At 39.4% G+C, this 26,922-nt stretch overlaps 1 protein-coding gene across 1 annotated transcript in view; it reads right to left on the bottom strand.

The window, feature by feature from the left end:
- CDKAL1 (CDKAL1 threonylcarbamoyladenosine tRNA methylthiotransferase) overlaps positions 1-26,922 on the bottom strand; it is a 538,831-nt gene that overhangs the window by 14,779 nt on the left and 497,130 nt on the right. Inside the window, exons 14-15 of the mRNA XM_075270938.1 lie at positions 24,523-24,606; positions 21,710-21,874 (exon numbers count right to left, since the gene is read on the bottom strand). Of these exons, the coding sequence (XP_075127039.1) occupies positions 21,710-21,874; positions 24,523-24,606 (249 nt within the window). The remainder of the gene's footprint in view (positions 1-21,709; positions 21,875-24,522; positions 24,607-26,922) is intronic.

Raw genomic sequence — 26,922 nt, 5'->3', positions numbered from 1 at the left:
ACTCTCATCCACAAGGCTCTCCATAATGCCGCACCTCCATACATTTCCTCCCTCATCTCTGTTTACCGCCCAACCCGTGCTCTCCGCTCACTCAATGACCTAACACTTACATCCTCTATTATCAGAACTTTCCACGCTCGTATACAAGACTTCTCCTGAGCTGCACCACTTCTCTGGAATGCTCTACCCCGGACAATCAGATTAACTCCCAATTTCTACAGTTTCAAACGCAAACTAAAGACGCATCTTTTCAGACAAGCCGATCACATGTCTAACGTAAACCCTTAACCCTCCTCTGTCCCCACTCCCACATTTCCCCACATGATGTCATCTCAGGATAACTTTATAGGTCCACGCTCCATCCACATGTTACAGGACACGACTGGTGACGGCTCATAAAGTCTTATGTTTGTGTAATGACAGTCACCTCTATTACAAAAGTGTCTGACCTCTGCATAAGCAATACCGCCCCTGCTACCTCTTGTGTCACCCCCTCTACCTCATAGATTGTAAGCTCTTGCAAGCAGGGCCCTCAGTCCCATTGTGTGAAATGACTTTCTTTGTAATGTATCTGTCTGTATTTGAACCCTACAAATTGTACAGCACTGCGGAATATGTTGGCGCTATATAAATAAAATATATTATATTATTATTATTAACCACTATTGAACATTTCATTGTATCCATGCAACAGTTTTCAACAGAACATTAAAACTTTCCCCCTGGAATGGACTGAAAGCTGCAATACATGTTGCACTGCATGTTACAGTTTTTCTGGTGCACCATTACTGCCCCTTTGTATAAGCATCCATATTTAATAATTTCTTCTGGGAACCGTTATAAAGTATGTGGAAACTGATGTTATACATAGGGTAATGTTCAGCAGACTTTTAGGCACCTCTAAGGAATGCATGCAAGTGTGAAGCATAGCCGTATTACCTGGAACACTGAGCATTCACGCTTACACTTCTTAATACTATGCTCTGTATTTACAAGCTAGTGTATTGCATGCATCAAGCAGCTTCTTCAAAAGCTATTTCCTCTGGACTCATCATTGTGACTTTGTGGGCAGAAAGTAAGAGTTCATGGGAACATTCATGCATAGCTGGTTCTAATGAGTATCCATTCCAAGAGAGGCTGAGACCGAGACGTTAATAAGCCTAGGCTGCTTTCATACAGTATGGGGCAACTAAAGAGGTTATCTTTTCTCATTGTCACGGCTCCCTCTTTTAACTTGCCTGAAGACATTTTGGGAAGTTTCTAGCAGTGACATTCTCCAGACTTCTGAGTGTTTGAGTGGGTGTCTTGAAACCCAATTCTCTTGTTTCATTTCACAGTCAGCCAGGTTTAACGGTAGCTAATAAGAGGGTGAAATCCAGCGAGACATTAAATGCCAGAGAGGTCACATTCTACAGTACAACAGAGTCGCTGGGCCCCAGATAATCTCTCTGGATTTAATGTACTTGTTACGGATTTTGTACTTTTTCCCATGATATCTGTTCACCAACAGCCCTTTCCTGTGCAAGGGTAACATTAAAGTTGGACTCTAGCTTACCTTCATAACTTATGTTTCTGCCTTGCTCATACATTGTAACCTTCTGTTGTTGCTACAAAACCCAAAATACTTTTTATTGATTTCAAATAATAATAAATCTCCTGTGTTTACATGTATTATCCTATTTTATATAGTGACATGTAAGTTTCATCCATGGTTTGGTGGTTTGCTTGTTAAGTGGATGTGAACTCTCAGAATCATTCTGCGCAAATATTTTCAGAAATAAATCAATTCCCTGCCCTGTTCACACTTGTGTTTCATTCTGCAAAGTTTCCCAATATAAATGATTGTTTAACTAATGAACTACTACTGGGAATCCATAATACAGAACCTCTTTTAAATGGTTAAATGCATGGTAATGTGCAACGTGCCCCAATGCCATCAGTCATGAAGTCCGATAACAGTCACCAGCTAAACTCACTGGATTCTTTTTAGAGAAGCTGTTTGTGTGAGGTAAAACCACCAATTTTATTACTCTCCTAGACATCTAAGATGGGATATCTAGAGATCTCCAAATTACAACCCAATGATTAGAATAGCTGGGAATTGCTCACACGTAATCCCAAATTCTACCTGATAAATCTTCATAATCTGAACGCTGCTAGATGTTTGGTGTTGTGGAGGCGGATACAGTATCTGCACTACACCTTAAGGGTTAAGGGAACATTCACACTATCGTTGGCGTCCGCTCAGCAGTGTCCGTGGCTATTGTCCATACTAGATTTTAGCAACAGACACTAGCTGGTCCGTTAGCAATTTCCATTAACTTAAATGGGACTTTATCTTGTGTTCTTTAGAGTCCGTTTATAACCATGTCCGTTTTTTCAAGCGGACAAAAAAAATCCTACATGCAGGACTTTTCTGTCCATTTGAAAAAATGGACAGCAAGTGTTTTTATTTTATTTTTTTTAACATTGAGGTCCATCAGTTACTGTCCGTTATATTGTGTCCATTTATTTTCTGCGCATGCTCAGAGAGCATAAACAGCAATTAACCCCCCCAAAAAACGGACAGTATAAAAAACGGACACTAACTGATGCTAACTAAGGGCTCGTTCACATCTGCGCCCGTCTCCGTTCTGCAGGTTTCCGTTTCCTGCACAAAACAGAGGCAGGAGACAGAAACCTGCAGGACTCTTGCATACCCATTCATTTGAATGGGTTTGAAAGATGTCCAGCCGTGAGCGCCGGTGAGCGTTTTATGCTCTTCACCGCGAAACCGTTTTTTTTAAAATCGGACACAGAGTCGGACATGCAGTACTCTGTGTCTGGTTTAAAAAAAACAGTTTTGTGGCAGAGAGCATAAAACGCTCACGGCCGGACCCGCTGCATGCAGAAGACGGAAACTAAAGAACGGAGACCCGAACGCTAGTGTAAACCTAGTGTAACACCAACTGATGCTAACTGATACTAATGTGTTCATTTTTTTTAACTGATCCATTAAATGTATCCATTATAAAAAGGAAACATTAACATCAGTTAGCATCCATTAACGTCTGTTATGATAGGTGTCCATTTTTTTTCTCTTTTAAAACAGACACCTTCATAACAGAATCCAACGGTAGTGTGAACCCTGCCTAACAGTAAAGTCGACATGTTTGATAAAATATGGTATACTCATGGGAAGCTTACTGGATTCAAGAGGATCATTGACTCTCTCTGCCTTTGAAGAGTCTGAAGGTATCTGTTTCTCTTTTATTAAGGCTCTAATTGATTTATCTTGCTCTATTTGCTTTATTCATGTCCGCATACATACACTGCAAGCAAAGTACTGCACGCAGCACTTTTCTCCTCGCATATTTTGTGCGGAAACCACACGGACCCCATTATAGTCTATGAGGTCCGTGTGGTTTCTTAACTAACCGCTTTTTAATGCGTTCGGTATTCCGTTTGGGGGGCCCCCAAGTGGACTTCCCGAACGGAATACCAAAAGAGATGTGAACCGGGCCTTAGTCTCATCTGTCCATAAGACATTTTCCTCAAAGAATTTTGGCTTACGTACAATTTGGCAAACTGGAGTCTAGCTTTTTTATGTCTCTGTGTCAGCAGTGGGGTCATCCCGTGTCTTCTGCCATTGCTTTTCATTACATTCAAATGTTGATGGATAGTTTGGGCCAATACTGACACACTCTGAGCCTTAAGAACAGCTTGAATTTCTCTGGAACTTGATTGGGGCTGCTTATCCACCATTTGGACTATCTTGTGTTGCAACCTTTCATCAATTTTTCTCTTCCGTCCACGTCCATGGAAATTAGCTACAGTGCCATAGGTTGTAAATTTCTTGATTATATTGTGCACTGTAGACAAAGGAACATCAAGATCTCTGGAATGTTAGAATGTTTATATTTTTCCACAATTTTGGTTCTCAAGTCCTCAGACAGTTCCCTTCTCCTCTTTCTGTTCCCCATGCTTAGTGTGGCATATACAGACACACAATGCAAAGATTGAGTCATCTTTTCTCTTTTTTTATCTGGTTTCAGACATGATGTTTATATTACCCACACCTATTACTTGCCAAAGGTGAGTTTGAAAAAGCATCATATGCTTAAGTTACCCATGATTTTGAAAAGGTGCCAATGGTTTTGTCCAGCCCATTTTTGGGGTTGAGTGTAAAATTGTGTAAGAAATAAACATGTGTAATTGCAAGAATTTTCACTGAGAAATATCTAATCTTCTGGAAAAATTTCAGGGGTATCAACACTTACTATATGCGTGTGTATATAGATTAAAGAGTAATGTCTAGGTCACATTTACAAGGGCCCTTTTACATAGACCAACCATCAAGCACAAAGAGTAATGATTGACAGTATAACATGACAAATCAGTGCTTGTTTTCATTTGCCTTTACACATGCCAATGCAAACTACATAGGGGAGGACTGATCACTACTTCAGAAGGTATATCTTAGGCAAAACTAATAAAACTAGAGTCCTTTGTTGTGCAATCCACTAGGTAACATAATATTAATGGACCCATTTTGTATTTCATTCTATGCTACAGGCCTGACATAGATCCTGATGTGTGGTTTGAAATGCATTGTTCTGAATATGTGAAAAAAATGAACTGGATATTATCTAACGTAACTCGTATCTTCCTCTGCTGCGCCTATATCACATATCTTGTATCTTTCCATTTACTGCCTGGAAGATCTGGGCAGTAGCAATTACTTGGAGTTAGATCTCATAAAGGCCATTATAGGTGTTGTACCTTATTACAAGCCAAAAAAGTCAATCAAGTAATACGCTTATCAGAGAATTGCTGAATATGCAATCCCTTCATATGCTGGTATATTATCAAGAATCATGCAAACTAAATTAGACAACATATTTTACCTGTATTGACAATAACTATGTCTAAAACCAATTACTTGTATCTATCCTAAGAAAGCAGGATACATTGGCAGCCAAAGTAATGTTGCTAAAGTAACTGTGTAACACACACTCACTCGGTAATGTACACCCAGCTAATACAGCTAATGGATCTCACTTACTAGTTCATTCTTCTATTGAAGTGACTGATGGCTGCACGGATTGACTCTCTAAGTCTGGAACTTCTCATGATAGAAGACCAACAAATAATGTTTGATAAAACCTGCCTGACCAGTTGTTCTAAGGTAATATGCAGCTAACTGTTCCCATCTGTCTGTTACTAGCTGGAAGGCAGGATTTTGTGTGAAGAAGAAATGCAGGGGATTAGCAGTCGGCGTGCTTGCTTGGGTGCACACGCTGTTTAGACAGCCACTATTTTAGAACAGCCACTAATTAATTCAAGCAGACCATATCCTCTGCCTCTTTATCTGCACGCTGACATCTGGGCCAGCAGTTTCAACTTACTTATTATGACTACAAATAGTTTCTTATTCTACACTAGATCCCTGTTTCTTAATAAACACTGAAACATTATGTAGATAGTAGTAAAAGCACATAACATATGGCAGCATTCACAAAAGAACACTCACCGCAATATGTCAAGTTACAAAAGTTTGAACTCTGATAGTGTAAAAAAAAGAGCAATAAACATAAAACAGGCACGAAATCCTAAAGCAACAGCTTACCATATGACGAGGTAAAAAAAAAAAGCAGGTCCATCAAAATAAATAACTACGAGTACGCAAAATATCTTTTTTCCAGAGAAAAGAAAATGGTCTCTCTAGTGCCGTTCATAGGTAGCTACCCTCAAAGACAATATCTGACCCTTTACAGTGTTTTGGAAAATGACTTGAGTTACCCGCCAAACCAATATACACCTATGTGCAGACAGCACTTCTCAGGGGTCACCAGGTAACCTATGCCTATGTGGGATGCAGCATGCACAATATCTTAGGAGCACATGTATAATGTTAGGATGTATTCACATAAATATATGATGTATATAAGCTGCCCGTGGATTGATAGGGCTGGAGGGCTGTCTTTAAGAGACAGCTTTTGTTGTTGTGAAAAAATAGGTAGTAGTCTCTGCCAGAAGCTTTCTCATCTGTCCCTATTCGAAAATATACACCCACGGGTATAAGACCGAGCTAAGCGTGCACGTGTATCAGGAAACTGGGAGACAAAGATTTCAAGTGAAGGAGTATTGGACTGACAAGTATGTCATGTGTATGGCCAAACTAACCTGAAAATTTCACATATGGCGGATTCTGGTCCTGATTCTGACGTGGAAAGCCACGTCAGAATATGGCCAAAATCCGCCTGTCGCGGCACTCCAGTCCGGCGAAGGCCCAAATGAATGGGCCTAAACTAGAGCGTGCTGCCGCGCGGCGGACGCAGTGGTTGAAACAGCTGCAGAATCTGCCTGAAGAAAGGGCAGCTTGCTTCTTTTTTTCGTAAGTGGCAACATGCCGGTCAGGGAAAAAAAGAGAGCTAGCGGTCTACATAGACCGCTATTGTGGGGGGCGGATTATGACATGGATTCCACGCTAAAATCCGCCCCTCTTGCATTGTGTGAACGGGGCCTTAGATGTCAAATAAATGATATAAGAATAGAATAGACTGCTGTCAGCTAAAGCCTACATGCGGTTATTAGTTTTATGGGGCAATTCCAGGTAGCCTGGTTTATCAATGGTCTTGCAAGCTTACCTTCAATATATTGCAACTTGAACAGGGATGACTTGTAATAACCTCAAATGGTTAAATACTTGAACATATTAAAAAAAATATATTCCTAATAATTAAGACAGAAAAGAACATAAATATATACACATTTATGCAAAAGTTTTAAGAAGATGTGACTGCTGTAAAGGAAGAATGCTTTCACAAATAGAAGTATTAATAGTTTTGGTAACTGATCAAAATAAACTACATGAAACTGAATGAAGAAAAGAGAAATCTAAAAGTCAGTATCTGGTGTGACCGCTCTTTGCCTTCGAAACAGAATCAATTCCTCTAGGTACACTTGCACACAGTTTTGAGGGGACTTGACAGGAAGACTGCTCCAAATACCTTGGAGAACTAACCAGTGATGATCTATTGATGTAAGCTTGCTTAAATCCATCTGTCTCTTCATGTAGTCTCAGACAGACTGGATGATGGTGAGGGCTGTGTGGGCGCATATCATAACTTCCACAACTCTTCCTCCAAAGGGAAGTCACTACAATGAGTAATTTCGATTTCTCTTTTATTCATTCCTTTAATTTTATTCACTGAGGAAAATAGCCTAGTAACACTTCTATTTTCTTACAGCGGTTTTTCCACACCTGCCTAAAACGTTTGCACAGTACTCCAGCTATTCTGCAAAGAAAATGAACAGAAATGATAAAACGTAATGGGCTTTCAGCTCAATACCCTACAAGATCCCCTGTATCTCTCAAAACCTGACTTCTTATTACAGGGCCCTTGTAAGTGAGAGCACATATCTTGGCAGTAAGCCATTAACTCCAATCTGTATAACCAGTGATGTGATAAGGAACTTGTAATATAGTGAGTAGAAATAATAAAAATGAGCAATGATCAGTGCTGGAGAGGATGAAAAGGCAAATACAATATAAATTCTCTTCAGAAAATGTCAGTGACACTGTTAAAAGCCCTTTGGGCTCCGGAGATTAAGACTCTATATGAAATAATTAGTATATGCAAGTCATGGGGAAATTAGCAATGGCGTTAAAACAAAACTAATTATCCAACAATCAGATCGGACTAATCCCATTTTACTATGTACTTCTGTTAGTTACCATCAAAGGGCTTGTAAAGAACATCCCTGGCGCATTATATTGGCCCCGATTAACTGCCTGCCAGCTCCCGGATCTGATCTTACTATGTGGCACCAAGTCCTGACATCCCCCATGTCTATAGGAATTCAGCCTGGCCATAAAACAGGTCCAGGATAATTAGGTAATGTATGGACTGTACAACAATGTGACCCTACAAATATGTGATAATGAATTCTGTTCAATGGAGAGTCAAAACACACTTTACCAATGTACCAACATATCTTGTGTCTTGACATGTACAAAATCAATTTTAGTCAAGTCAGAAGGAACTGAAATGTACCCTCAGGTAGTGTCTATTCCTCCGTAAGAAATCTACGCAACGAATCTTACCAGAAGTGAAAACATATAGTTATACTGAAAAGCACTGTATAAGGCTGGGTTCATACCAGTGTGGGAGCTCCATACGGCGATTCCATTCCCCTCTCCACTTGAAAAATATGGAGAGAAAAGCACTTTTCTCTCTGCATTTTTCGCCCTTTTTGGGCGGAAACCACGCGGACCTAATAGTCTATGGGGTCCGCAGGTAACAGTTTTCTTATGTGGATTAAGTTTCCATTCGAGGGGTCCCCAAAAGGACCCCTCGAATACAGATGTGAACCTAGCCTATGCTATATATAAATGCAGGCTTGGTCTGGTCCACAGGTGAATTCCCCGTTGGACCCTGAGCTCACCCTGGATATAGTAGACTCATTATACTTTCTACAGATACTCATCCTGCAAACATGGCTATAGGTCAGTATAACGTACTGAGTGATAGCCTTGGTTTATATTTCAGTAGTTACCCTGAATATTTGTATATATTTTATACACATTTGATGGCTAAGATGATATCTAAGTGCTGAGTTAGGCCAACCAGTATCCTTTCTCCCTGGGCTCTATCTTCTCAAACCCACTGCAGGGGCCACAATAATCAAACATCTTGCAGCCCAAGCAGTAAGACGCAGGTCATGAATATATGAAATGAACACGCTAACCAAACAAACAGACTTACTATGCACTTGGCTTCAAGTCTAAATCTTGAAATTAAATCTACGCAGTAATATTCACAAAGCTTTGATATATTTGCAGGAGATGTGCAGCCTTGGAAGTTCGTCTGGTTTCCACGGCCCACACAGGGAAGTTAATGGTGAACACTAGGTAACCATGGATTTAACCCATAATGGTTGGAGGTATTGTGTGTATAGCAGACATGCTTTACATGCAGCAAGTCTACTATATATAGAGGTTTCAGTGGATTTTTTTTTCCTCCCAATGCTACAGCCTTATAAAAACTGTAGCCAGACCAGATGCAAATTGTGATATGACTGGAAATTCATGTTGCGGTTTACAAATTTTAGGTAACATTGTTTACCATTTTGGTTGGCAACTGGAGAGACTGTACAGGTGCCAGTAGATGCGAAGATATACTCTCACCATAAAAAGGACCATCTTCAGATAATAGAAAGGTCAACCATAAACCTAGTCTAGTATAACTGAGTCTAACAAACTAAACTATATATTCAGTACCAAACTCTGAGCATGAATGTTACATATGGAGTGATGGTGATACCATGAGACATAATGGTGGTATCAGATCCCTTGTGATCTAAAAAGTCAGCTATGATCAAGTATGGATGCTCCTTAGAGAATATAAGATTCATCATAGATGACTATGAATTAGTAATATGCAGAGGTGACCAGAAAGTATCCGGTCAAGAGGATAAAAACAGAGGTATAACTGGCTAAGGGTCTATTCCATAGTGGCGCTTCCCAAAGCTAATGTATCTTTCAGTCTAGAAAGTTTTTCTCAAGATGAAAAGGCACAAAAGAATAAGGCACTAAAGTAATGTCTACTTAGCACATACTGCTGTGAGCCCTAAAGCCTAAGTAAGATTGACACTCCCATATCAGAGCTAACAATATTATATATGTGCAGAGGTATAACTAGAAGCTCCTGGGTAAAACCTTGTACCATTTAGAATAGTGGTATATTTCACCGATCAGGCCCACTCAGAGTCCAGGACCCAGTAGATATTGCTACTGCTGCACCCCCTATAGCTACACCCCTGTATGTGTGTTTTGTTTAAAATGTCAAAATTAATATTTCAGGTGTTGTCAAATAAACAGATGCCAAGTGTGACAAAACATTTAAAGTCTTAGTCCAATATGGTGACAATGAAGACAACATTAGGGAACCCATCAGCATATGTCAGCTCCGGACACACGAATCATTTTTTGGGGGTTTGTCAGTCAATGACTTATTGTGCAAACTAAGAAAATTTGTGCACAAATAGTAATCTTACATCACTACCAAGGCAATTTTGCACATTATAAATTACATTAGTTGAGGGACATATTTTGTTGGTTTTCCCTTGATGGTATGACTTGCCTAAGGCTCTTGTGTTGTGTGTTCATGCACTGAAATATAAATGGAATAAATTGAATAAAAGACATCACAGTGTGGTTATTACTGTCTAGTACAATGATAGTATATCATAGCTATACATTTCTTTTTACATGTATCCTCCCTTACAGTAATGAAAGTGGATCCAGATTGTGGTATGTGATAACAGTTTCATCACAACATAAGTATGGCGCACATATGTAAGTGGTGATGAGATGTTTATGAGCCTCATTACACTATGACATCCCATGCCTTGTTATAAATGTGTAGTCTGGTACCTAGGTACTATACAGTATATGTATGGGTAAGAAAGGAGGTAGAATGGTGAACACGGCACAGATTATATTACAAACAATTTGTCTTCGGAACATTTATATTACGCACTCCCCCGAGATTTCATATGTTTCATTAACAGGAAGATGAAAGCAGGAGAAATCTGGCTTTCAAATGCGTGTACAGCCAGGTTAATGTAGCCTCGCACTTCAATAGTTCTGGAAATGAAGTCGCCATGCAAAAGGAAAACATTTCTGCTTTGGCTATTTTAAGGGTCAAAGCTTTTTAGATGACTTCATAGAGCACATAAAACAGAATTTTCTGCTGACCTCTTTTGTCTTGAAGAGGGGAGCACTTTACCCCACTTGAAAAGGTCTCTTATTAAACAAGTGATCAATCTTTTTTTTTTTTTTTTTCCCTGTTGTGCAGTCTATGGCAAGTGGTACACATGGATCAAAGCACTGTGTGAATGAAAACCAAGTGGACAGAATTAAAGTGTGGCTCACTGAAATGAACTAAGGAAAAGATAACCAAGGGAGACTGAAGGATACTGGGCATGAAAGGGAGTAGACAGAGGATGATAACAGAGGGAAAAGTATTGTAGGGTTTGGCACAATAGCAAGTCAAGAAAAAGGGATTTCATACATTTCATTTATCAAGGAAAACACAATGGTTTACGTGACTATGAGACAGAGGTGTAAGAGATCATGATCATGCTATGACATGACCACAACCACAATGGAGAGCGTATCCTTACTGATACATAGAATCAGATTAGAACAATGATGCATTATTTTACTTGGCTGATTCATGAAGGCGGTAAGGGTAAACAACAATCCCCCCACTCTCATTTCACTGTTGTATGACATAAGCCTAGCGTCTCTTTTTCTGGTTCTTTGGCAGACGAAACCTGTTATAAGTCTTCTGCTATCTATTCTTACAGGTAGGTTTTAGCCAATGCGTGTTGGACTCACAACTATTAAAGTTTTAGAGCACCTTTGCACACTCTGCATCACTAATCTCTGGACACAAGGAAACTCCATATTTGTGGATTACTGAATTTAATATGCGGATGTTCACAATAATGATGGCGCATCACAGAACTTCTTGTATGCCAGGTCTGAAACTTGCGCCAGTCAGAACACATTTTTTGGCATGTGTTCCAGTAAATCTGTTGAGGCGAGAATACACAACCAGGAACAATCCCCAACATTTGTCAAAAATGATGAGTAGATCAAAAACTGGACAAAGTGGTGCATTTTTGGTGCAAACCGATGTGCGACAAAAAAGATCACTTTTGTGCCAGAAAACTTACATGATCAGATTAGTAAATTTTCCACCTCATTATTGCAGCATGCTGCTATGGCTTGGTAATAAGTTACTTGGCATCTGGGATAAATCCATGGATATCTGCTCATGCTTGATGTGAAGATATGGAGTATCTTACGCTGTCACATTATGTTGCAATGCATCACTTTGGATATAGAGATCAAGCAAATATACACTATCCAGGCACCAGCACGCACACCATGGGAAATGAGAGTAACACATCCTGTAACTGTAGAGGAAACTATATTGTATTATGGGAAACCATGACGGTCATCATCTATGTAGGAATGCAAAGAGATCTTTTATGATTAGTATGCCTCCTGTTATAGAATATATTTACAAGATTTGTCACTGGTCATATGAATCATGACCTCTTGGTTGTAACTGTCCATGAACACAGAAGGAACAATCAAAAACCAGTAAAATGTCGACAGATAGGAAAGATAAAAGCAGACTAGAGATTGCCTGCAGACTGTTAGTCATGCGAGCACAAAGCAGCGCATTTACTGAGCCGGATCATCTTGCATCATCTTCCTGGTAACGGCGTTACTTACACCAGTGTGTACCAGTAAACAGCACCATATAGCTTAATGTATAAAAACAGTTTACAAGCATGGACACATTGCAAAACTATCCGAAACTCAGTCAAGTGGGAAACAATAAAAGTGCACGACCAAAGTTATAACAAAACCGGATCTTAAAGTTGATCTATGAGTACTGACTTATCTGTTTTATACATACCTGCATTCGCAATGCAATAACAATTCTGCTGCATTTCTGGGGCTTCCCCCCTTTTCCTCAAGTATATGAATACATTTACTTGGGGATACCATTCCCCTTGTTGAAGGTGTGTGTCCCAGTGCATTCTGACAGTGTCCAACTAGACTCGCCTGTGTTAGGGACAAACCTTAAGTTGAACATTAACTTTAAGGCCCCGTTCACACGGGGCACGGGATGGTGTGCATTCGTCCTGATTTTGACGTGTCAAACCGCTAGCGGAAAAAAGAACGCTAGCAGTCTGCATAGACCTCTATTGTGAGGGGGTGGATTTTGAGGAGGATTCAGCGCCAAAATCCGCCCTCTCTTGCCCCATGTGAATGAGCCCTTAGGTGGCATAGGTGTTTACCCATACATTTCCAGGAGGCATAACACTGAAACCCATAGGTTTTTAGTTTATTATTATTGGAATACAAGTATTTGCAAAATAAAAAAGATGTAAAAGGAGTACACAGATCCAAAGGGAACCTGACAGCTACTTCATGGGGAATAACAGTCATACGTGTGCTGTTTAGAAACATCTGTCATTTATGATTATAGTGTCACTGAGTCGGAGTAACACTTTAATCCTCATACTGCATGGTCAGCTTTGTGTATATGAACGATATGCATACTCCCATCAGCAGCTGATTGACAGCTTTCTCCCTATGCACAGTAAAAGGTTGAAATCCTGTCAATCAGCAGCAAAAGAAACCCACATATCAAGACCATATTGTAAGAATTAATGAGAAAATAACACCACACTCATAAGTAGCAATGTGCCTGCCATTACTGAATGCTGCTACCAGAGAGAGTAACATGAAATGATTAACAAATTCCCTGTAATGGGGCCACATTTTGTGTAAATAGAAATCATTTAACATCCCATTTGGTGAAAGTTTTATTTATGTACATAAAATGCCTTATGGTGGCTGGTGTATATCATTAGGGACAACTAATGGTAATACTTTAGTGTGCTAAATGTGATCTGATAGGATTGTGAGCAACTTCCTACATCTCAACAAATTAACATAATTCATTATAGGGAAAAATGGCATTACTAATGCAGCTGTACGACACCTTTATATGGATGTACACTTGCATAAGATGACTGTTTGGACCTTTCTAAAGCAATAGACTACAGGTAGGGTCTCCAAACCTTAAAGTAATTATCATATACTATCAGAAAACAAGCATTAAAGGCTCGCCTCACATCTGTTAGTACACTGAATACTCTAGCCAACAAAAGTAATTCTGGTGCACCTCACAAATCATAACTCAATCAGATCTGGCAGACTGCATTAGGATAAACAGATCCAGCATAGCTGTCACAATTTCACTATGGGCAGAAGATGTGATGATATGTGAATGGAGCTTTATACCAAACATTTTCCTGATGATGTAATTTATGTTAAACAGCGATATGTTAAAGCTTTGGACACATGGATACTGAAAAACATAATGTATAAGATAGTAAGGGAAGTTCATGAACGTCCAGATACGGACAGTCACTACAATGGGAAGACTTCCAAACAGTGGTCACGCACTTGACATAAAGTTACCAGACATCAAAGAGTCAAACACTCAATGGGTTAAGCTGCTTGTAAGTGTAAAGACCTTGTTGAGTGTTTTATTTCTTCCTTGCTGAAGCACTACAGAAGACTGTGCCAAGACACCTCGGAGTATACGACTCTAGCTTTCCTCTTAACATTTTGTCTCAAAATTACCCGAGCCATTGAATGTATTTAATAGTGGCTGGGGAATTTCTGGCCTGGCAGTGGAGAACATTGGAAAACCATTAGGCTGACTCAGTCCGCTGTCTAATGCTTGAGCACTTTTTGTAAATCTATTTACTGATAACAAAATACTCTACTCTCCAGTGTGAATATGTACATAAACTTATTTCCTGAAATGCACACCTGTCTGCTAAAAGGGATTTCCCACCTTTTAACAAATTTTATTTAAATGCCTTGCTTCCCTCAATTTATGATTGCATTTGGCGCTTCCCACCTGAGACCTGCACCATATGTTTTATTTAGCAAGAGCCCAGCACCGAGTTGTGCCAAGCTTTCTGCTGCTCACCATTTGGGAGTTCTAGCACAGGAGTAGAGGCCAGGAATTAAATTCCAAGTAGAGGGTCGCTTACTAATATATGATATTGGAAAAAGATAGTTAAAGAGCTCACCCAGTGCTCCGTGGGGATAAGTATGATTACAGAGTCTTAGGAAAAGAATGACGTGATTCTGGACAGAAAAAAAAAAATAGACCTCTTGATTCACACCAGAAAACACCAGCAACCATTTGTAATGTGCTTTTCTCACCAATAGAAGCACAGTCCAGGGATTAACTACACAGTATTTTGCAGTATTCTATGTATAGTGAGGGTGTTATTATTTGCACTCACATGGCAAACTGAATAGATGTGTTTTGAGTTTTAGCTTTAGCCAGCTGGCATTCATCCATTTTTGTAGTTCAGCTAAGCATGAATTTATGACTGGAGATAGGTAATTGACTCCGGGCTTAAAGGATATGTATAGTTGGGTATCATCTTCATAGCAGTGATACTGACAGACAAGGCTATGACTCTGAATTGAAGGGGTTAACCAGTTTCTAAAAATTGTCTGCAAATGCATCCACAGAAGCACTAAATACTCAGGGTTCCCTTGTGCAGCGTTTTTTGGCTTAATTTAACTTGCTGCGCTTTGTATCACTGTTGTATACATGCAGTGAATATGTGAACAAACTACATTTCCCATGATTCCTCTGACTGCTCTCAGTCTCTGTGCTTGCTGCTCATGTATGTGTGCGGGGGAATGATCTTGCAAACGATTCATCACAGCAGCATGTGAGCTCAGACGTGGTAGTAATTTATTACCTGTGATTTTATTGTAGGGGGGAGGGGTACACAGAAAGTGAGAGCAGGGAGATGCATCATGGGAAATGTAGTTTTTCCACAGATTCACTGCTTGTAAATAACAGTGATACAAGGAGCAGTAAAATAAAACCAATCAAAGTCTGCACAAGGGAACAGTGAGTGTTTAGCACTGCTGTGGATGTATTTGCAGATAATTTTTAAAAGATAGATAAATCCTCTAATGTGCTTAACGGAAGTACGTAAACTGCAAATAGCATCAAGCCCTGTGCAACTCCCTGTGGGGACTCTTGATGACTGTGATGTGCCAAGAGATACTCTCTGTGGTCTGTCAACTAGGAAGGAACTAAACCATTAATGTAATTGATGTACTGTGCCAACAATTTCACAAAACTCCTTAAAGAGGACCTTTCACCATTTTGCCGACAGGCAGTTCTATATACTGCCGGAAAGCTGACAGTGCGCTGAATTCAGCACACTGTCGGCTTTCCCGATCTGTGCCCGCTGTGAAGAGCTTACGGTCCGGTACTGTAGCTCTTCTATGGTCAGAAGGGCGTTTCTGACAGTTAGCCAGAGACGTCCTTCTTCACAGCACAGCCAATCGCGCTGTGCTGTGAGAGCTGGGAGGAACGCCCCCTCCCTCCCTGATAATGTTCGTCTATGGACGTGTACTGCGAGCAGAGGGAGGGGGGAGTTCCTCCCGGCTCTCACAGAACAGCGCGATTGGCTGTGCTGTGAAGAAGGACGTCTCTGGCTAACTGTCAGAAACGCCCTTCTGACCATAGAAGAGCTACGGTACCGGGACCGTAAGCTCTTGACACCGGGCCCAGATCGGGAAAGCCGACAGTGTGCTGAATTCATAGACAGTGTACAAGGTTGAGACACATATTTACAGGCACAGAATGCAGAATGTTTGCAAATTTTATGCGGCCACACAAAATCCTTAAGGTGAGAATCAACCTACAATATAATTGGCAGAAAACTTGCCCAAACCAGATGCACAGTAACTCTGAGCTGCAAGAAAGAAGAGACACATTGTCCCCTGAGTGACCTCAATGTGCAGCATATTCCTCCTGTAAAGATGTAGCCTATGTATGTATGCAGCAGACATATTGCTCATTTCATCTAAGGTCTTCCCTTTTAGAGTCTGCCAGAGCCTATAAAAGTAGAACAGCCGTGACATTTACCGCAATAAATGTAATGTTATCTGTAACTTCCCCCGTCATTGTTAACATTTGTTTACCATGTATTGTAAAATAAGGGGGAAAATTCTCCAAGAAACAATCAGGAAATTACATGGCTGAGCAAACTGTCTTTCTTCCATATGTTAAAGCCAGGGCTACATTTTTTGTAGCCCCAAATATTTCAGTGCAGCAAGAGCATAAAATGATGCTTAGAAATGTGATACACATTTTCATTTCACACTTCATCAACTTTTACAACCGGGCCTCGGTGAAATGTAAGACGGGCCTGGAAGCTCGCCACATCTACCAAGGTAAAAGCTGACGATCACATCTTTCCAATGTATTTTAATTAATTATTGGACTAAGGACGTTAAAGACTGCAGTTAAAGGGGGTGTGGAGGGCGCAATTCCTAAAACTCCCTGTATGAGATCATGCTTCCTCCTCACACACTGTGAAGTCAGCCATTTTGGTAGCCAAGGTAATACTTACTAAAATACATGTCTAAAGTAGTACAGGGAGTAATGAAATAATTGATTCAGTAATATCTAGAAATAAATCATCTGGTTGGCCATACATTACAAAATATTAGCGTCTCTAGAAGAGCATTTTTACCTATGGGAACTGTCACTCAGATTTCCAAATTGCAACCCTGCTTAGTTATTCAGGGTTATATGACCACACTATGAACACCTTCATAACCTATTTATTTTATTGTCTCAGTGCACCTAAAAATGGAAATGACTTAGAAATTCAGCAGCTCTCCTGTCTCCTCTCCCCTTCACTTCCTGGTTTTCAGCTCATTCTTGCAGGGAGTGCCTACTTGCTCTAAAGGGCTCATTTATCTCTGGATTTACATACACAGATAACAGGGACAGCTAAAGACATTAATCTAGCCCTGATCAATGCTCAAAATCCAAAAGCTATATGCAGTGAGGGCATAAGAAGGGAATATACATGGGAAGGAACCATCATTCTGACCTGTGAGCAGGACCATAAGCTAGGCAACTAGCTGTAAACCACGAGAAGAGAAATTTAGCTGTATCTGGTAAACAGAATAAGATAGATAAAGCATGGTAACGCACCAGATAGCTTCAGCTACAAGTCCATATATGATCCCGCAGATGAGAATGCCCCATTAAGCAACTTTCACAAATTGGATTGAAGTCTCTGTTTTTAGGACTTATATATATTTACACACACGCACGTTTCATAGATTGACATATCTCCACATATTCTACAATTTCTTTAAAATACTGACTTTTTTTTTTTTGCCTCTTTTTTTTTTTTTAGTCTTCTGAGAGGTTTAGTCAGTTGTCAAGGGAAAATGTTTCCCAAAATGCTTTGCATCTTACTCCATGAATTATAAATTGCTATTTTTCTATCTGTGCATTCTCTGGTTTAATTTATCCAACAGCTATCCAGAAGATACCAAAAGGTAAATATTGAAAAGCGTATTGCTAGGCTTTAGCAGACAGCGCTGAGTAGAGCAGCTTCAGGATGGGCACAAACTCATTTACACATTTATAGACATGGCAGTAAACATCTGAAGCATAACCCTTCCTGCTCACCTTTCAAAATGTGAAATAAAAAGGAAATCTCAATGCTATTCACACTCTCGCTATGAAAAGTAAAACCAGTATTCATAGTGTCTACTCCAGGGAAAACATCAGCATTGTTAAAAGAAAAATACATATATAGTGTATGTATATGTCACTAGAAAGAAGCTTCTGTCTAGACGGTATACTGCCAAGAGTTTTCTAAGCACCTTCAAGTGATGCAAATTTAGGTAGAAGTTCTGAATATAACCAAGTTACTGGGAAGTAGCCAGGCATTCCTCTTGTTCAAGTGCTTTTCCAGGAGTGCAGAAGTAGCACAAAGGTTAAATTGACATTGGAGGCTGAAGTTACAGATTACATGTTATATCCATGTATAATCTAGATACTAAAGTAGTTACTCAAGTGAGTGGATAGAAAGTTTTCATAGTCTTCAAATGTCAAAACCTAAACAGGCACAAACTGTTATATCTGCCACATACAAGAATACAGTCTTTAGTGTTTGTACACTGCCACTGGGGCTCGACACATGACGTTTACAATAAATTAACATCCCTTTGTAGGCATCTGCAACCAACTGCAAAAACCTACACCACAATTACAAGTCACAATTAAAGGGGTTTACTAGTACATACATAAATAATATGTGTTATTTATATAGAGTCAAAATATTCGGCAGCACTTTACAAAATAAAATTCAGGCAATGGGAAACTTTATAATATACCTTACCAGAGAGAGATGCTTATTTTTACTCTTATCAGGCTGTTTCCCTGCCCCAACTCCCTTCAGTTCAACTCTGAAAATCACTGCAATATCCATCTGGAGGATGGACTGTAGATCACACGACTCTGATGACTAATATCTATAGAATTCTATGTAGGGGGAGTGAGCAGGAAGTGCAGGAGGTAACAGAAGAAGGACTGGCTTAGACTGATGCTTGAGCCAAGTAGAAGCTTTATCTCACAACCAAAGTTCTTTATTCACATCAGTTTCTTAGAGAGACAGAGACATTTCTGTACTTAGTATGTGCAGTGTATGGTATCTAGTCTGCACCCACCAGTTCAGATACAGCATGTAGTGGGGGAAACAAATGATGAAAAATAGAAGTTCACATACCAGCCAGAAATAGTGGTACTCCTCATTTGTACACACAGCACCTTATCCTGAATTGTCAAGGTAACATCATGTACGCCAACCGGCACATTCTTTACAGTAAGAGCAGTGAAGCTATGGAACTCACTACTACAGGAGGTCATGGTGGGGATTCATTATGCAAGTTCAATAAGTGCCTGGATGCCTTTCTAGAACAGAAAAATATTAGGGGTTATGGATTAGATTTGGGCAAGGACAGGTTGATCCATTGTTTTCTACCAATTGCTGGACTTGGAGTTCCCTCTGACATGGAGCAATTGACAACAGCTTCATGTTTTTTTTTTTGGCCTTCATCTGGATCAACACTATACGGTTATAGGTGGACTTTAAGGGCCTGTGTTATAGTTTCTTTTGGTCATCATATTCTTTCTAAGCTTTGGATTTTTGTAAAGTGTTTATAACAAACTTTATATAAATTTGATTACCGTATTTTTCGGACTATAAGACGCACTTTTTTTCCACAAAATTTTGGGGGAAAAGAAGGGTGCGTCTTATAGTCTGAAGGTGGCGCCTGGCATCCGCTGTAATAGAGAGGCGGAAGCCGGCAAGTGACAGACGCCATTACAGGTGCCGGGGCCTGAGACATCGCTGTGCTCCTCTGCCCTTCATGAAGCCAGCAGCGGGAGGAGTGATGCTATTCCCCCGCCGCTGGCTTCAGGAAGGGCAGAGGATCGTAGCGATGTCTCAGGCCCCGGCGTCTATCCCTCCCCGGCATCCGCCTCTCTAGTACAGCGGATGCCGGGTCAGTATCCGTGGCCCCTTCTCCCCCGGGGCCGGTCCCCACCGGCCCCGTACCTGTAAAGTTGCAGGCCGGCTCCTGCGTGGCGATATCGCAGGAGCCGACCTGTTCGGGTGACAGCCGGGAGCCTAATGAGGCTCCCAGGCCTGTCACTGCTATATTAGTATTGCGGCTGGTCTCTATGACCAGCTGTAATACTAATAGACAGAATGGCCCATAGACGGCAATACAGAATAAAATAGTAAAAAAAAAAAAAAAAAAAAAAAAAAGCTTTAAAAATATGAAATAAATAAAAGTTCTAAATCACCTCCTGTTTTTTTTTCAATACAAGGTGATCTAAGCAATAGATATCCCCCAAAATGGTAAAACTAAAAAGTACAGCTGGCCCCGCAAAAAAAAAACGCTCTATGCATCCCCGTACAGCTGCAGGGTCACCTGTCAATGTGGCCTTGCAGCTGTTGCAAAACTACAACTCCCATATATTAAATATTTTACCAGTTTTTGCTTCAAAATTTTTTTTCCCTATTTTCCTCCTCTAAAACCTAGGTGCGTCTTATAGTCCAGTGCGTCTTATAGTCCGAAAAATAAGGTATACCAACCCCTTAGAATATAGCTAATGTTATTTTGGCTGCACAGTGAATGCACATCAATGAGAATTTTTTTATGGCTTCGAAGTATTATTGTTTATTTTATTATTTTGCTTACTTATATATAGCCAACATATACTGACAGCTTTACAGAGATAGTGTCAGTACTGTCCCAAGTAGGGCTCACAGTCTACATTCCCTATCAGTAAGTCTTTAGAGTGTGAGAGGAAACCACAGTACCCGGAGAAAACCCACGCAAACACAGGGAGATCATACAAACACAGCGCATCATACAGAATATTAAATGGTACCATTAACAAGTACAATCTGTCCCCTCAAAAAATAACCTCATACAGCTCTGTAAATGAAAAAATAAAAAAAGTCATGGCTTTTGGAAGGCGAGTAAAAAAAATAAGAAAATTGAAACCGACAAATGGCTGTAAAGGGAAAGGTTTAAAGGAAACTACGGCAAACTTAAAGGGGTTATCCAAGAAAATGATATTAATTGCTGTGGCCACTTCACTACTTACTAAGATAAGCATCGGCAATTGTATAGAGGCCATGTGCTTGGTATTGAGCTCAGCCTCATCTATGGAAACATGCTCATGTCAATAATGGATGTGATGTCACTGCCTGAGATGAGGAAAAGGTGGAAGCTCAGTACATACACTTGGTTTACTCCTTTATGGTCACTTTACACTGCTTAGCCCTGGTGTGGAAAAGAGCTCATGTATTCGTCACTTTTACTGGACCAAATGCAGCTGAGCTGAACTGATTTTAGAATGTCACTTCATTTCAGTAGTATTTGGGCTAATGAATATCACCAACATACTGAAAGTTTCCTGTGCCAAGCTTGGCTCGATGGAAGTCTTGTTATTCTGCCTCCCCTGCTGCTGCTCCAAATCTTGGTCACATGACTTGACTCTTCTCTGTGGATATGCAGCCGAAGTGGCAGCATATATAGACTACTGGTTATATATTAGTAATAAAGTTCAGGTAAGCACTGATACAGTTTATTTCTCCTTGGATAACCCATTCAATTTTGTGTTAACTTATTCATGAATAATCCCAGCATATCTAATGTATATAAATATATGTAGTATTGGGTAAGCCTACTCACCTCAGACAAGCCAGAAATTTTTCCTTTTTGTAATGGTTTGGTGATGGATGGAGTATAAACCTTGGAATCCGACAATGGATTTCCCTTCATGTAATGCTTCCCTGCTTCAAAAATTTCAACTTCAACCATTTTCCCCATAAAGGCTTGGTCTTTCGGGACAAGGACCTTATGAGAACAAAACCGCACATATGAGACAAGGAGAAAAATAAGAGAAATCCCATTTAGTCAATGCTACTATTTACAGACATGGAGTGTGTCATTCATAAACACTAACAGTCCCAGCAAAAGTGAATAGGATTTCATTTAATTTTATCCACACATTGAAGAAAATAAAAATGCAGCGTTTTAAAAATTGTATTGGTAAAATCATTGCACTTTCCCCATAGATTTATATAAAGGAAGGCAAAAATACAAAAGGCTGTGTGGGAAAGCAATGAAAAACGCAGATAGTAGCTTTTAAGAAACACCCAACTTTTAGAGAGGGGCATAAATAAGAAAAAAAAAGCCACCATTGTTTTGCATAAAAATCCAACTTGCACAAAAAATTGACTTTATGCCTTGCATGCCAGTTTTATGATAAATCTGCCCTTTACTGTCTATCCCAGGAGTAAAGTCAAGATTTCCTTGGTTTTTTTTAATGAAGAAATCCTTCTGCAAGTCATTTAAACCTAAATATGATACATTTTAGCTTCTCCCCCTCTATCATATGCTGCTTTCTTAAGTTATTTTAAAACTCCAAGGCCCCTATGTAATATCATGACAAAAATACATTTTACCTGTTCCATTTACAATACCTGTGTGTCTTCATACATAGGTAAGCAGAGGGAAAACCCAATTGCCAGGGCCTAGGCACAACTTCAACCTCTACACTCCTTATAGTTATGCTCTACTAGGACTACTAAGGTTGGGTTTAATGCAGATATGTCTGAACATACAGACAAATGCAGCTTTAAAGGATTGTTCCATACAGGCGTAAGGATTTAAAGGAAATATTGTCTTTCTTAAGCAGAGTACATAGTGATCAGCTAAAGCTTGTGAGATTTCCAGGAGTGTGATATAATATAACATTTAATAGATATAATTAAAACTACATTTCAAATTACTATTGTCTTATGAAAAGCAGATGATAAAAATTAGCGTAATTAGAGATTAATTGAGAACTCCTCCTCCATACACACAGTACAAATATAAAGTGCTGTTAACAAGGCTAAAACACAACAGCAAAATATGTAAAGATAAAAAAATGTAACTACTTCCGTCACCATGTGTTTTTTGTTATAAAATTGTTATAAATCAATAGTACACATCAAAATAAAATTTTGTAACATCTCTTAAGAGGAAAAAAAACAAAACATCACCCCACCTACACTAGCAAACATTTGTTCTACTCCTCATAAACTGTTTACACACACTAAAATCTCTGCTGAATCCTTCTTGGTCTCCCAAGATGGACTGTCTGCTTACTAAAGTATCAGGTTACATGTGCCAATATAAGTTTATACAGTATAGAGGAGGAACAAGTGAGAGAAGCAAAGGCACAGGCAAACAAAGGCTGATGCAGTTGAGCATTTCCTCTCTTAAGCCAAGTGTTTTACTTCTGTCCACACTATTCAGTACTGCTCTACAATGCCCTATACTACACTGCTCCTTCTGAGTGAGCGGTAAAATCAGAATTTCAAGTTTCCCAATGCATTGTCTATAGGAGACATTGTAGCAGTTAGTCTGTACACATAGCTATCTCATGGACAACCATATGGGTCATTGGTCACAAGGGGTGTTATGAGCCTTCTTCATACAAAGGCAGTTGCTGGCTGTATAATGCAGCTCACACAGCAGCACATGGTCATGGATGTTAACTCTTTAAATCCGACCATGACACAATGACAAATTGTTCACCACGCACCATTCGACGATCCTGGAACGTCATCTGTTGCCATTACAGCTGGGAGCCTACAGAAGGCTCCCGACTTGTCATTACTATGGATCTATTACACTACTATAGGCAGCATGTAATAAAAGTTAGTGGGGTGATTTATGAACAATCAAATCTGTGGCACTGTGGGGAGAATGTGCATCATTTATATAAATACACATTCTCTGAAAGCTAGTGAAGATTTAAGAAAGTGGTGAAGTTGGGTTAAGAAAGTAAAAATGTGCAATGTTTTTTGAGCAAAAACAGATTCACACAAAAAGTGTGCAACTTTCTATGCACATCACACCAAAAAAAATAGCATACAAGGCATAATCAAATGTCACCATTGTTTTTTGAAATATATTGCATTAAATTAGTATAAGAACCCATAGTGTTCATACCTCTTAAAAATACAAGTTTTAAAAAATTCTTTAAAAAAAAAAAAAAAAAATACAAAAAAAAATATAACTTCTGATTACTCCTCAATCCCAAGATTACAAATGGAAATAAAACAAAAATAAACACTTTAGGTATCCCTGAATCCAAAAATTACGAAACAATTAAAATATGGATGGAAATGCATGCCCCTGCTTCATTCATTTCAATGGATCTGCCTTAGACAGAGTAAAGTATTTCAGCAGTCCTAAATGGAACAGGACGGCGCATTTCCAACCACTGATTCATTGAAATTGGGATACAAAAAACACCCCTATTGTCATGATCAGTTGGCGTCAACAGTTATCTAATGTGTATTACCAGTCCCATTCCTACTTTTGCTTTCAGGAACTACTATGGTTTGGGAGAATCTAAAACTATGGTGGCTTTAAGATACAGTATACGTCCATAAGTTGCTACAGCATGTCTATCCTCTGTCCCAGGTTGTGTATTGTATACTATTTACCTGTTCATAGAAGCGATTGTGGGCTACATAGTATTGAAGGTCAAAAGATTCCTCGGTCACTAAAACTTGCTGTCTTTGACCGATCTGTAAGAGAAATAAAGAGTCGATATTAGACATTACGGTCCATTAGGACATCATGGTTAAGGCAACATAAAACAGATGTTCTGTCATCAGAATGACATGCAGAAGGTGATGTGATCTCCTACTAGCTGCATAGCGATGTAGTCATACTATAAAAAGCATCTCGCTAAACAAATATTTACCACATTGTATATACATTATATATGATAGTGTGTGATATAACCCATACAGTGGGAGGCTCTCACCTACTAGGTGGAGGGCCTAGGCATTGCAATTTGATCCCAGAGTTTTCAGCTAAGTCACTGTGGCTTACTAGTTACATTTTCTTTTGAACCTGCTGGACATATTTATTTTATGATTGTGTTCCAGCAATGACCCTCACAATGCATACCACACACGGCGATTTATAGCCATGCCTAGAGAACATGATAGAGTTACGAGATGGTGAGCATGAAACTCCAAGAATATTGACAGCTGAGCATTTATCTGCTAAAATGGATGGGGATAGAATTAACCCATTCAGCTGTAATGGAGTTGGGAAGTTCATCCCATATCACATATATATATATATATATATATATATATATATATATATATATATCCATCTATCTATACACACACAGTATATAATTATATCGATGGACAGACAAAACAGCAGCACTCCATTGGTTCCAACATCTGGTGTCTTTATTCCAAAGTAACAACGTTTCAGTCCCAAGTGGAATCACTCTCAGCTTGAGAAAGGTTTGGTTAGGACCGAAATGTTGCAACTTTGGAATAAAAACACCAGTTATTGGAACCAGTGAAGTCCTTTTTGCTCTCTATATTAATATTACCAGTGACTGTCTTCCTAAGGATTTGCAACTATAGTTTACTTATAGATTGTTGGCTGTACTGCTCTGGACTTTCTATATATATGTGAAACTAGAAATTGGTTCTGATGATCCACAAAGTGTCACCAAAAATATAAAGATGATTATTACACAAAATTAATCAGACCACTATTAGAGATATAGGAAATCCTTACACAGCCCCAGAGAGCTGCCGAAGGCTGTAAATCACTTTCTATGATGAGAACAGGAGCATTTCCTGAAAAGAATATACTTTGAACTTAAATAAATAAAACATGGAGCTTCTCTCCAAAAAAGTTACTTATAGATAAAGAGAAAAGATAAAGATAAGTATAGAACTCGGGTATGTAGCTATAGAGGCTGCAGTGGCTACAAAGGGCTGGACCCTGAAGGGGCCCCAAATGTAGGGTAGGGGCCTCATTACAAATTTTGCAGAAGCTTCAAGTTATACCTCTGACAAAATGTGTAGTACCGCACTATAATGTAGAGAGGCGCTACTAGTCAGTCAGTCAGTCAGTCAGTGCATGCACTGACTAATAGGGGGGTTTAACCAATGAAATGAACTTTCAATCCAGTATTGTATGTTGAGTCTGGTTTCTAGATACAAAGACCACTGTATGCTGAAAATATTGTATCCTAAAGCCATTGCTCCCAGCTCACACTACATGGAGGGTAACAGTATGCTCCACTGCCAGGAATAACACCAATAATAAAATGTTTGGAAATAACTTGACAAAACGCATTTACTCTTGTGAAATGTATACCAACTACTGCAGTTCAAACAATTCGGGATTAGTGGCACAGTCACATCCGAGATCATACTATTTGAGATTAACTTTCTAGTTTGTCCTCTGCCTGAGATCAAAAGCATTGCAAATTGCATATATTATCTGAGCACGTACAAATGTATTCAATTAACGCATGCAATACCTTTTACAATGGTTGGAGGCTATAAAGTTTCATATGTGGGATTATCACACAGAGCACAGGCCTTGACCTCAGAATTCATAGCTAAGGAAATATTTTTATATAGTGCAGAGGCTCTATACATTACTGCCATCTATGGCATTTATAGAGCTGTCGGAAAATCAGATCCATCCAAAAATAAGCAGGCACATGCTTCAGAAAATACAGTTATTCCTTACAAAGCGAGAAGCCTGTATGGTGGTACATGAAACAGTCTACATATATGATGGGTGGTAAACTGTAATAACTAGCAGACCAAAAAGATTATGGAATATTTTTTGACCAAAAATGATCACAACTAAAGTGCTACATCTACCATTAGGAGAAAGACTGACCTTTTCTGCCAAAGCAATGGTCTGGTAAAGTACTATATACCAAAAGCCCAAAATGTGACCTAATGCAGAGGTATCAATGACAATGGTGTTAAATAGCATGTTATACGAGCTGTGTGTGCCACAGAGCCCCAATAAATAGTTTCCTAGAGAGTTCATACCCATTAATA

Source organism: Leptodactylus fuscus, chromosome 4 (genome assembly GCF_031893055.1).
Source record: "Leptodactylus fuscus isolate aLepFus1 chromosome 4, aLepFus1.hap2, whole genome shotgun sequence".
In the NCBI taxonomy this organism is placed as follows: domain Eukaryota; kingdom Metazoa; phylum Chordata; class Amphibia; order Anura; family Leptodactylidae; genus Leptodactylus; species Leptodactylus fuscus.
This window is presented reverse-complemented; position numbering and strand designations above follow the sequence as displayed.